This window comes from Aspergillus undulatus (genome assembly GCF_047715775.1).
Source record: "Aspergillus undulatus strain CBS 261.88 unplaced genomic scaffold BDV17scaffold_115, whole genome shotgun sequence".
In the NCBI taxonomy this organism is placed as follows: Eukaryota; Fungi; Ascomycota; class Eurotiomycetes; order Eurotiales; family Aspergillaceae; genus Aspergillus; species Aspergillus undulatus.
Window position 1 is genome coordinate 23,229 of NW_027396719.1, and position 10,904 is coordinate 34,132.

Here is a 10,904-nt window from a genome sequence, read left to right on the forward strand (position 1 = left end):
CGCGCGTTGATTCGAGAATCGCGTCAAAGTCAATCGCGCTTAATTGCTAATCTGGCGTGTTTGTTCCCAGTTTCTGGCCCGAGATCCCCTGGCAGGCGGGCTCGCCGCCCGCTGGAGAATGGAGAATTGGAGATGGCCCGCGGCGATTTTCATGGATTCCCTGCTGCTGAGCTTGGAACGCGCAAGATGGCAAGATAGCCTGGAAGTTGAATTGGCCGTCGGCGTTGACTCGACTCGCCTGCCTCAGTGGCAGTCGCTTCTTGACTTCGTGTCTTCGACATGGTTCCCCTCATTCCAAATTGTGGTTCGGCTCCAAGCTCGTCACTAATCTCGGAGTAAGGCGCATCCAAGGCAGGATTTCGGGTGTCTTGGGTTGCAACTTGCAAGATTGCGAATGCCTCCAGCTCCTCCAGCGCCTCCAACTTCCAGGTTTTGTGCGTGAGTTGAATCGCCGCATCAGCCACCTCCTGAAGCAAGGATTAGGATTTGTATCTACATATCGTCTCTTCAGTATCGACTACGCGCTCATGGTCACGGTGATATTGGCCGGTCCAAATTCCAAAGGACGCAAAATCGCTATCCTATCACATGCTTTGGAGATCTACCCCTCCAAGTCTCTTCGTCGGCTCCCGTAACTCTATCTTGAATCGAGCCTGACGGGCGAATGGCATCGTTGCCCGCCGCATCTGGCCGAAGCAAGATCCGGATTCCAGACTCTTAACTCTTACAGACGGTTGGTGTAGTATACTCCGTTGTCTCGCCCTCCCGCCATGGCCCGCGCAACGCAACATCTATAAGGCTGCGGCGTTATTGCTTCACTGAGTAACTTACGGAGTACGCTGCCTCCAACTACTCTGTACGTACGAGTCAAGAACTAAGACCCAGACCGCCAGCTTCGAGATAACATAGACAGACATCCTGGATCGCAATGTCTGATTGGAATTGGAGTTGCTAATCGTGAGACGCCGGGGAGCAACTATATATAGCGCGTCAATTTGTCCCGATCTGCCTTGCGCCCGTCTTGTCAAACAAGACCAATGAAACTCTTGATTAAACGAGCTAATTCGGTAAGACGTCCATGGCTTCCCACCTCTGTTATTATTACTTGCAGCAACTTGCAAGAGGTATGACTCTCGTCGTCTATCGGGCCGTTGATGGGCGCCCAGTAACAGCAGTATGTGCTAAAGCGAGTGGCCAGTGCGCTCCAGACTGATGGGAACCAACCAACGACGAGAACAACTCCTGTAATCAGGAAGACTGACACGAGCACCATGGTGATGCTCACAGGCCAGGCTGATTCCCAACCGGCTCGATGTGGCTCAAGTCGCGATACCCCGCACCGGCCCGACGATCAAGTTTCGATTCAGCTGAGCTTGCAGCGGCGGCAAGCCTCAATCAAGAGCTCTTTTGCCACTCACACTGCTTTACAGTACGGAGCAATGTCGCTAAGAGCATGCATGACTCTGCTCATTGTTCAATGACCGGGCACAGTCCCATTCTCAGCCTCTGCGGTCCTTGGGTGCAGAATGGTCCCCGCCGCAGGGAATGATATCCTTGCAGTATCGTGAAACCTTCGCCCTATCAGGCCCTCAACCTCAAAACCAGCGGCATATTTTAGTCCAAATGGCAAGCCGCGACGGTAGAATGACGACTGGGGTCCGACTGACGTGGCAGCCCTTCAAGCACTGGAAATGCCAGGCGTGCAGCAGGCCGTCACGCATCCTCCCCGATACACATTGGGAAACGCTTTCAGTCGTCAATGTCTGTTTCATATCTTACCGAGTTCCTTGTTTTCACCAGTCCCTTATGCGCCATCCCTGCTCTGAACGGAGAAGCTCCCATCGACACTGCTCCTGCTCCAGCGCACGATCGGCACTGAGTACAAAACGACGGGAACCGGATACGGTGCTTCCACTTGGCACGTATGCATCGTCGGCCAGCCCCTCCATGGGATGGGCTTTTGCCACCACTATTGTGTTGTCAAGCGTGAAGCTTATTATATGATTGTGAACCGGCGACAAGTTTGCGGTTTGAATCGGTTGGCTCTCGCTGTCTGGTCGCTGCTTATCTTGTACCACAGACGCCCATAGGTTAATGAATCCTGGTCTAGATGTGCGAGTCATGGCCTTTTGTGGGAAGCGAGTCAACGTACTCCGTAGTGTCCACTGATCGCAGTACTCGAGCTGGAGCTTTGAAGATGACTGGCATTGTGCGATGGCATCGGCGGTGCGGGTAAAGAGTCCGATTAACTGTATGGAATCGTAACAGTTAGTCATAGCATTCAGAGACCCTCTCTGGGCTAGGGTAATCTCAGGACGCGACTGGACCGTTCGTCTGTTGACTTAGCTCAGGATGATCGCCACAATTGAAGACATGTTTGTAGACTTTCTCGTGACTGGCGAGCAATGCCGACAACTACAGGTTGCTTGTAATCAAGCAGGCTGCGCAGTGTTGGTTGACAAGGCGGTCCACCAAAGGAAACCATGGTCCTCAAATGCGAGTCACGTGATACGTAGCTTGCGGTGGACCGGCTCCGCGGCGCTAAAATTTGTATCAGAAAAAAAAGTAGAACACCGGCGAGTCCAACAGTCCACCGGCAGAGCTCTATTTCCAACACTCCTATTACGCATCTACCAACACCGGAATGTCTGTATAACGGTAGGCTCTTTACCTCGAGCCAGTCTTCCGTTTTTAGCTCTCGATACAGCGCCTTCGCATTCAGCGTGAGAACTCCGCAAACCGAGACGAGACACGAGACTTCCAAACACCCAGCGCATTATACCAGATACCATAGCCAACAATGGACATCCACCGCTGCCGCTTCGTCCCCTACAACCCGCAAGCCATAAATGCGCTTTCCTTCTCGCATCCCCCCTCAATCGGGCTAAGCGGAAAGGGCGTATCGACCCTCCGCCTCGCGGTCGGGCGCGCAAACGGCGACATCGAAATCTGGAACCCCGCGCGCGGCGCCTGGTTCCAGGAGACGGTCCTCCGTGGCGGAAAGGACCGCAGCATTGAGGGATTAGCGTGGACGCTCGACCCCGCTGAGCCAGGCCCGGACGGGACACAAAAGCAAGCTGGGCGATTGCGGCTGTTTAGCATTGGGTACTCGACGACTGTTACGGAGTGGGATCTTGAGAGTGGTCGGCCCAAGCGGCACTCGAGTGGGAATTATGGCGAGATGTGGTGTCTTGCTGCGCAGCCGCGGTGGACGCCTACCAAGGGGAAGGATAACAAGCCGATGCCTGCGAAGGAGGGGGAATTCGTGGGGCAGCATTTGGCGGCCGGGTGCGCGGACGGGAGCATCGTTTTGCTCTCGACGGAGGATGATGATATTAAGTTTTTGAAGACGTTGAGGCCGTCGACAAAGAAGCCGCGTGTGCTTAGTGTGACGTTCCAGAACCGCGATACGATTGTTGCTGGGTATGCGGATAGTTCAATTCGTGTGTTTGATATTCGGAACGGCCAGCTGCTGCGCACGATTAGTTTGGGCAAGGGGCCTACGGGGGGCTCGAAGGAGTTGCTCGTTTGGTCGGTGAAATGTTTGCCGGATGGGACGATTGTATCCGGTGACTCGGCGGGTGAAGTCCGGTTCTGGGATGCGAAGAATTTTTCTCTCATTCAGCGGGTTCAGGGACATCTTGCGGATACATTGGATGTCGCGGTGAGTGCGGACGGAGAGACGGTTGTTAGCGGTGGTGCCGACCAGCGGACGGTCGTCTACAGGAAGAAGCCTGGCGAGAAGGGCGACAAGAGTAGTCGGTGGGTGGAGGTCACGCATCGGAGATACCACACCCATGATGTGAAAACTTTTGCTGTCTACGAGACCAAGAACCTCAGTGTTGTGGTTTCTGGAGGTATGCATTCTCTTCCGCTGTAGCCCACGAGTGCTCGACGGCTAACAGTAACTACAAACAGGGCCCGATGCTAGCCCTGTCGTCTTGCCTCTACGAGAGTTCGGGAAAGAGCACCATAGAAATCTGCCGAGCCTTCCTCAAATACCTCCCGTCGTTTCCTCCCCTTCATCCAGACTGGTAATGAGCTTCTGGGATAGAGAGGTCAACATCTGGCGCGTGTCTCGTGGTCCTGTCTCTGTACACGACGTCCCGGACGGACAACGGCATCGCTTGGTTGGGAAGGTCTTGATTCAGGTAAGATACAGCGCAGCGATCGATCCGTCGGCACATTCTAACGCTCTTTATTCCTATCCGTAGGGCGAAGAAAACATCACCTCCGCAGACTTATCTACAGACGGAAAAATCCTGGTCATCGCCACGATATCCAGCATCAAGGTTTTCACAGTCAGACGGCGCAAAGGCGACGAGCGCGGAACCCTACGCGTCCAGAAACTCGACAATATCCCAGCGTTCATATCCGAAGAAGGTGCCCGCCTCGTAACAGTCTCACCCGACAGCCGATGGCTCTGCATTGTTCGCCCAAACAGCGACATCTCCCTCGCACGAATCCAGCCTGCATCGTCCGCACAGGAGAAACCTCAGATCCTGCCACAGCTGGTCAACCTACACCGAGCGCCGCGCCATGCGCGATTCGAAAATATCTCACACGGCACGTTAGGAAACTACGAACGCGCCGTCCGATGCATTGTCTTCAGCCACAACAGCAAGACCCTCGCCTCTGGCGATCTATCCGGCTGCATCGACACCTGGACGCTCGAAAAGGCCGCAAAGCAAGCGCCCAAGACCAAAGCCGCATCCGACGAGTCGGACTCTGACTCTGATTCCGACGATGAAGACGACTCTCCCGTCCTAGAAGGCGAGCGCTGGCGCGCAATCGCCACAGACTCGCCCATCCCCCGTCTCAAATCCAGCGTCGCTCTCCTCTCTTTCCGTCCTCCTAGCTCATCCTCTAACCTTCCCACAAATGGCTCAACGCCAGATGAGACCCGCCTTATAGCCGTCACGACAGAACATCAACTCGTCGAGCTCGATGCGCTAGAGGGTAAACTCTCCGAGTGGTCTCGCCGCAACCCCAAGGCTTTCCTCCCTGCCGACTTCAAGGGCGTCCGCGATCGCGCAATGGGTTGCCTTTGGGATCTCTCCAACTCCCGTGAGCGCCTCTGGCTGTACGGTACCTCGTGGCTGTGGATGTTTGATCTGAGGCATGATTTCCCGTCGACTGAGGAATTGTCTGAGGTTGTTACTGCCGAAACCGCCGCTGAAGCAGACACGTCTAAGAAGGGCCAGAATCAGAAGCAGCTACAGCTACAGAATCAGAAGAAACAGAATAAGCGCAAGCGCGATCTAGGTGACGAAGACGCTCAGTCCACACCCGGAAAGAAGAACAAGAAGGACACCGGCGCAGGTGGCAAGATTCCTCTCGCTCAGTCAGTCGGCTTCCTCGACTCGAAGGCTCGCGCGTTCACTGGACCCGATGCATCCCAGGGTGAATGGGTTAGACTTGAGAAGGAGCGTGAGGATGATGAGGATGACCACGAGGAGGAAGACGAGGATAATGATGCTCGACTTGCTCGACTCCGGCGGGAGAACAACAAATCGAGTGGCGCCGAGTCCGGTTCAAAACAACTCGTCAAGTCCGACACCGAGTCGCGGAGGTGGTGGTTCACGTATAAATACCGTGGTATCCTGGGGATCGTCCCTCTGAGTTCAGACAATGAGGCCGACGCTGAGGAGAGAGGATTGGAAGTTGCCGTTGTGGAAAGACCTATGTGGGACGTCGACCTGCCGGATCGCTATGTGCGCGAGTACGAGTAGAGTAGGAAAGGGATTTTGCGTTGCAAATACATCTTTGTTGATATCCGAGTATATTGTGCTGTGCAAAGAACAAGGCAAGCCTAGACAGTCCACTCAGTTCGTCCTATTGCAATGGTCCATCGTGTTATCTTATGTTTTCCCCCATAATTTGCAGGCGAATAGAGTACGCTACGTGTGTCTAGATTCTAATTTGAGTCTAATCTCTCTAGAAGCCACGTAGTAGTGTCGCTGATTCGTTTTGGCCTAACTACCTCTACCTGCCAGGGCAACAACAGTCGAACTTAAGACAGTAGAAAGCTACCATTGGGCCACAGGGCATTATGGCAAATAGATATAGTAGGGGAAGCAGAGGAAGAAACGATATTTACCGCGGTCGAGGTCGACGTCAACAGACACGGAATGTATATATTTCAAACCCCGCCAGTCCTCCGGTGCCACGGAGGGTTGAAGAATGCTCAAACCAGGTTCCAACAGCATATATAACATGCTACCTGAACGACCACAACTACGATCGTTTGAACCATTATTAGAGTCATCAAAGATCTCATTATAACCCTGGTCCCTGCAAACAAAACCCACAAATAACCATGACTAACTAAACAAAAATGCCTTCTAAGCGACGGGATATAAATCATGACTCAGTATAATTAAACAAGCAAATCGGCCAGTAATCAAACTTTTCTTTTTGTGGCCGGGGACAAATAAAACGGGACAAATCAAGCCCACTTTCCGAGCAGCGCCATCAACAGCGCACCGAGACACAAGAGCCCAAAGGCAGCAAGGACATTCTGAATAGGAGCCTTGCGCATCGACGTGCTGAACATGAACTCGTGGGCCATGAGCTCGACGAGGGCAGTGTAGATGAGGATACCGGCTGAGATGGAATCGAAGACTCCGTTGACGATGAGGGTGGTGTAGCCCTCGGGCGGGTAAGACTTACGGACACCCAGACCAATGGCGATGGCGATGGGGGTCGAGATTCCGTAACCCAGACCAAGCAAATAGGGTGTCCAGCGTTTTGAGCGGGGCCAGGGGATGGTGGCCAGGCGGGAGCCGAGACCAAGACCTTCGAAGAGTTGGTGGAAAACGAGGACGATGTAGAGAGTCGTGAACTCTTCGCCGGAAACGGCGAGGGTCAGACCAATGAAGACGGAGTGGAAGATGATACCGAACTCGAGGATGAAGACCGAGGTGAGCTGGGCCATGTATTCTTCCAGAGAAGAGTTCTTGTCGGCTAGCTCGAGGTCACGGTGTTCTCGGTAGTGGCCGAGGTGGTCCTCGCCAGGGATGTGGTTCTTGACATCCGTTGGCGTAACTTCGGTTGTCTTGGGCTCGTCGTGGTCATGACCATGATCATGACCATGACTAGCACCAAACCGAGAGTAGCGGACAACCATTAGCTCGACGAAGAACAGAACAACAATCGTCATAAGAATAATTCCCTCCGCCCAAGAGTACTCAGTGATTGGACCAGTGAGACACTCATTCTTTAGGGCTTCCTCCGCAGGACCCAGCAAGTGGATGAAGGCCGTAGCAATGATAACTCCAGAACCGAAGTACTTGGCGATAAAGAAAGCCCAGTCGAAGATCTTCGAGTTTTGAAAGCCGCGCGTCAAGACAGGAAATAGAGCGCCAAAGGTCGAACCAACAAGGATCACAAAGATTGCAGAGATGCGCACGCCCATGCGGCCGTCGTACTCGTTACCCGCATCGCAAGCAGGAGGAGCACCGTCCTCGGCGCGGGGCACAAGAGCAAGAAGAGGATTCATCGTGTCTGATAAACGAGGTGCAGAAGGTCTGCGGACGTCTCAGTTGCACAGCGGCAAAGCACGGCCGTTTCGATATCGAAAAAAAGAAAGGGTCACGAAGAGCCTATGGCCTTTGCTCCTCTGCGATTCGACCCCGTAAGAGAGCGTCAAACGTCGGACAGGGTCACAAGAATGCAGGCCAGATCGAAACCACGTGGGAGGGAGGACCTCAGGAAGGCCAAGTCGAAGATCTGTATGCTTGGTATGCTTGGAAGGTCTTGGTTTTTCTTGTCCTGTGCTTCTTATAGGATTTATAGCACGCCCCCCACGCACAGATATCTCGCCTGAGTCGCCTCAAGCGGTAATGTCCGTTTAGGTGGCTCCTTTTAATGTCTTCGGAGAGTGCGAGGCCTATCAAGAGGCACAGTCTGTCGTGAGAAGGGGCCGACAAGACTCTAGCGTGAGGACCTTCGTAGTGGTGGCTTATCGTGGGATGCAAGTTCAACCCAACGCAATATAGCTAGCGACCAAGCCGACCAGACTCAAAGAGTAAGGACAGTGGGAAGGAACGGCTTGCCGTGTTAGCTATAAGACCTATGGTAAAGACTGCAAGACAGCATATAGATGCGAACTGGAGAGATGGCGGGGGAAAGGAGAGGAATGGTCATGGTGGGATTGGGAATCGAGTCCAAGCGGGCAGCTCCGGGTGACAGTGGGCATGAGGACCTTGAGGACAGCACCGGTGCTTCGACGTCCAGAGTTTTTGAGGACCTTGGGAGAGTGGCGGGTGGAGGATCCGCGACTTTGCTTTCCGCCGTCGTTGATTGGCTGACGCGACTAATAAAATCATGTGATTCAAAGGTCTTGGCAGATGAGATGCAGGTGATTACGTAATGCACGTCATTAAGCTCAGCTTTCGACTACATCATCGACACCGTAGGGACATCCGCTTCGTTCCTTGGAAGAAAAGTTTAAAAGCACGCTCATGGCTCCCATACGACGATATCTCCGGATCAGCAAATTCTCTGTGCTCGAATGTCGGATTTACCTGGAAGACCCCTCCGACACACGATGGCTCCTCAATAGCCGCGACCCTGTCCTGCCGCGCATCTTCGCCGCTGTTCGACCACTAGTTCTCCCGAAGCTGCGAGAAGAGAACGAGAGACTTTTTGCTCGAAAGAAGGGCAAGCCAGTGAAGGATGTGATAGCCGAAGGTGAGGTCCAAGCGTGATGAAGTTATCTATTCCGATAGCTGACGGTAGCGGATATAGAGGATTTCGAGGTCGCAATATTCCTCCGGGAGTCGCGCACCCGCCATTCGCTTCTAACGAGACATAAGAACTTCGAAGAACCAGAGAATAAGCGCAAGCGAACGGGCTCGGGTACTGCAGATGGTGGACAGCCAGACGCCGGGATTTTGGTGGAGAGCGACAGCGAGTCGGAGCTGAAGTTGGATGATATTCCGCAAACCGGAGCAGATGAAGCAGACGGCACGTCAGAGGGTCAACGCTCGAAAGGGAAGAGGGATGGTCCCCTACTTGAAGCAGACGAGAGTGAAGACAAGAAACTAGGTTTCAGGACAAACTACGAGAGCTTCAACATCCACGGCTGGTTGCTTTGTCTGCTCGTCACGCGGAAGGGAGATAAGGGGAAAGCCAGGACGGAGACGGCAGAACCGAAGCGTCAAGTCTTAATGGAAGAATGGATATCAACGCAGGCTCAAGGGGACCTCGACGAGGAGTAGGGCGTTGGAGATGAGTTCGAGATTCCCTCTTCGACCTCTAAAGTTAGCCGCGAATTCCGCCGGTCGATTATCACCGAGTATCGCGTCTCCAATTCACGCAGCGGATCTCTTTGAGCTTGAGCGTGTCACCTATACATGGTGCAGTCTCCCGGCCAAGCGCCTGCTCACTGTGCCACATCTCACAAGTCATGCGCATTGCGCAAGATAACGAGCTCAGCTAGCGTCTGCAATACCCCGCGCGACTTACGACAAAGCTGACATCACGCTCACGCGATAACATTCGATAAGCGACCTCGCAGGATTGCGTATCTGCGTCCTCGCAGTCAACTTGGCGAGCTGCGATACGGCTCTTGACAGCGCGCAGCGGCGGCGCAATGCCGCGTCGTTACACCAGCACTCAAGCCGAAACGCTGTCTGGAGCCAAGACGCGACCCCGATGGCTCGATGCCTAAGATCTCAATTATCTAACAGGCAGGCACGTCTTATGTATACGATGCCCAGTTTCACCATGTCGGTGCACAAGGCACAGAGCCGAAGTCAAGCCGTAACGATGTCCTGTCTGGCCGATAGCGTGTACGGTAGCCTGTAACCAGCCACAGGAAAATTGAACCAGGTCTACCAACACTAGATCCGTGCAAATTAAAGCTGACATTGCTGAGATATATTGGCGCTGATCCCGTAATGTCCTAGCCCCAAAAAAAACAGTTAAGCTTGTGGTTTGACGCGTAGTGGACTCGAATCATATGTATGTCATCTCGACTGCACTGCAGGCTCTCCACATAGTCCACGCACGCGCAGGCAGCAGAATAAGGTGTTCAATGCTCATTTAACGTTATTCCTTGAGATGGATGAACAGCCACAACAGGTTTCAAGTCTGAAACTTAGGGCGAAGCTGCCCAAAAGCACCAGCATCACCGGCATATAGACTCGAGCAACGTAATCTGATACGCAAATGGAACCAGGGGCAAGAGTTCGGTTCCTTTACCGACGAGTCAAGGCCACCTGCACCCCGGGAAAGCCGTGACTCGTTGGTATACTCCTGGTCTGGAGTAGATGTTCCACGTCAAGGTGAGACGAGACATGATAACATTGCTCTCAACTCGGAACTCTTGGGTGCGCTCATGATCCACCTTCATATTAACGATCCCAAATAATCCATCAGGAAAACCGGATGCTTCTCACGAAGCAAGGAAAAGGTCGTTGAACCAACTGGAGAGTTGACAAGTTGCTGATTCAACCGCAAAGCCGCATGGAGCCGATGATGTTGCCAAGTCGTCAGACTCATCCCTATCGATATTGATACTGGTAGCAATGTGATTGGCGCGCTTAATCATCAATTGGAAACATCTTCAAGCTCATTTACTGGAGTACACAGGTCAGGTGCCGCTGCTCAGAAGCCGCAAGCCGGCCCCACCAGGCTTGGCATGAGCGGCGCGGCACCTCAGCTTTTAAATACCATACGACATACCACGAAATTCAAATTCAATCTTGTTCCTTTAATAATTTTCCACATAAAATATTCAAAGTGCTTCTTAACCACTTAATAAGCAGTTACAAACCAAAGACAGCAGCCGTATTAATATGGATTCAGAGAATGTTTTATTCGGCTTTGACGAGATTGAGGATGTATCTTCAAATATTGGTGATGTCGAGGAAGTTGAAGAGGTACAACTCCAAATT

The 10,904-nt window shown here is 53.0% G+C and overlaps 4 protein-coding genes across 4 annotated transcripts; 2 read left to right on the forward strand and 2 right to left on the reverse strand.

Moving 5' to 3' along the window:
• Window positions 1-1,533: 1,533 nt before the first annotated feature.
• On the reverse strand, window positions 1,534-2,435 carry BDV17DRAFT_25299 (uncharacterized protein). Its single transcript, XM_073756607.1, has one exon. It carries the CDS (start codon window positions 2,274-2,276, stop codon window positions 1,794-1,796), a length of 483 nt encoding a protein of 160 aa, XP_073609893.1. The 5' UTR covers window positions 2,277-2,435; the 3' UTR covers window positions 1,534-1,793.
• Window positions 2,436-2,460: 25 nt separating this feature from the next.
• On the forward strand, window positions 2,461-5,892 carry ura7 (small subunit rRNA maturation protein UTP4). Its single transcript, XM_073756669.1, has 3 exons — window positions 2,461-3,857; window positions 3,919-4,151; window positions 4,215-5,892. Exons 1-3 carry the CDS (start codon window positions 2,801-2,803, stop codon window positions 5,730-5,732), a joined length of 2,808 nt encoding a protein of 935 aa, XP_073609894.1. The 5' UTR covers window positions 2,461-2,800; the 3' UTR covers window positions 5,733-5,892.
• Window positions 5,893-6,355: 463 nt separating this feature from the next.
• zrfB (low-affinity Zn(2+) transporter ZRT2) lies at window positions 6,356-7,983 on the reverse strand. Its single transcript, XM_073756685.1, has one exon. The coding sequence runs from the start codon at window positions 7,499-7,501 to the stop codon at window positions 6,449-6,451; it is 1,053 nt and encodes a 350-aa protein (XP_073609895.1). The 5' UTR covers window positions 7,502-7,983; the 3' UTR covers window positions 6,356-6,448.
• On the forward strand, window positions 7,984-9,454 carry BDV17DRAFT_25374 (uncharacterized protein). Its single transcript, XM_073756687.1, has 2 exons — window positions 7,984-8,694; window positions 8,752-9,454. The coding sequence occupies exons 1-2, from the start codon at window positions 8,466-8,468 to the stop codon at window positions 9,222-9,224; spliced, it is 702 nt and encodes a 233-aa protein (XP_073609896.1). The 5' UTR covers window positions 7,984-8,465; the 3' UTR covers window positions 9,225-9,454.
• Window positions 9,455-10,904: the final 1,450 nt, after the last annotated feature.

Coding starts and splice junctions, on each gene's coding strand:
- BDV17DRAFT_25299 (XM_073756607.1), bottom strand. CDS start 2,276: ATGACTAACTGTTACGATTCCATACAGTTAATCGGACTCTTTACCCGC.
- ura7 (XM_073756669.1), top strand. CDS start 2,801: ATGGACATCCACCGCTGCCGCTTCGTCCCCTACAACCCGCAAGCCATA. Junction 3,858..3,918: donor CAGTGTTGTGGTTTCTGGAG/GTATGCATTCTC, acceptor AACTACAAACAG/GGCCCGATGCTAGCCCTGTC. Junction 4,152..4,214: donor TTGGGAAGGTCTTGATTCAG/GTAAGATACAGC, acceptor TCCTATCCGTAG/GGCGAAGAAAACATCACCTC.
- zrfB (XM_073756685.1), bottom strand. CDS start 7,501: ATGAATCCTCTTCTTGCTCTTGTGCCCCGCGCCGAGGACGGTGCTCCT.
- BDV17DRAFT_25374 (XM_073756687.1), top strand. CDS start 8,466: ATGGCTCCCATACGACGATATCTCCGGATCAGCAAATTCTCTGTGCTC. Junction 8,695..8,751: donor GAAGGATGTGATAGCCGAAG/GTGAGGTCCAAG, acceptor TAGCGGATATAG/AGGATTTCGAGGTCGCAATA.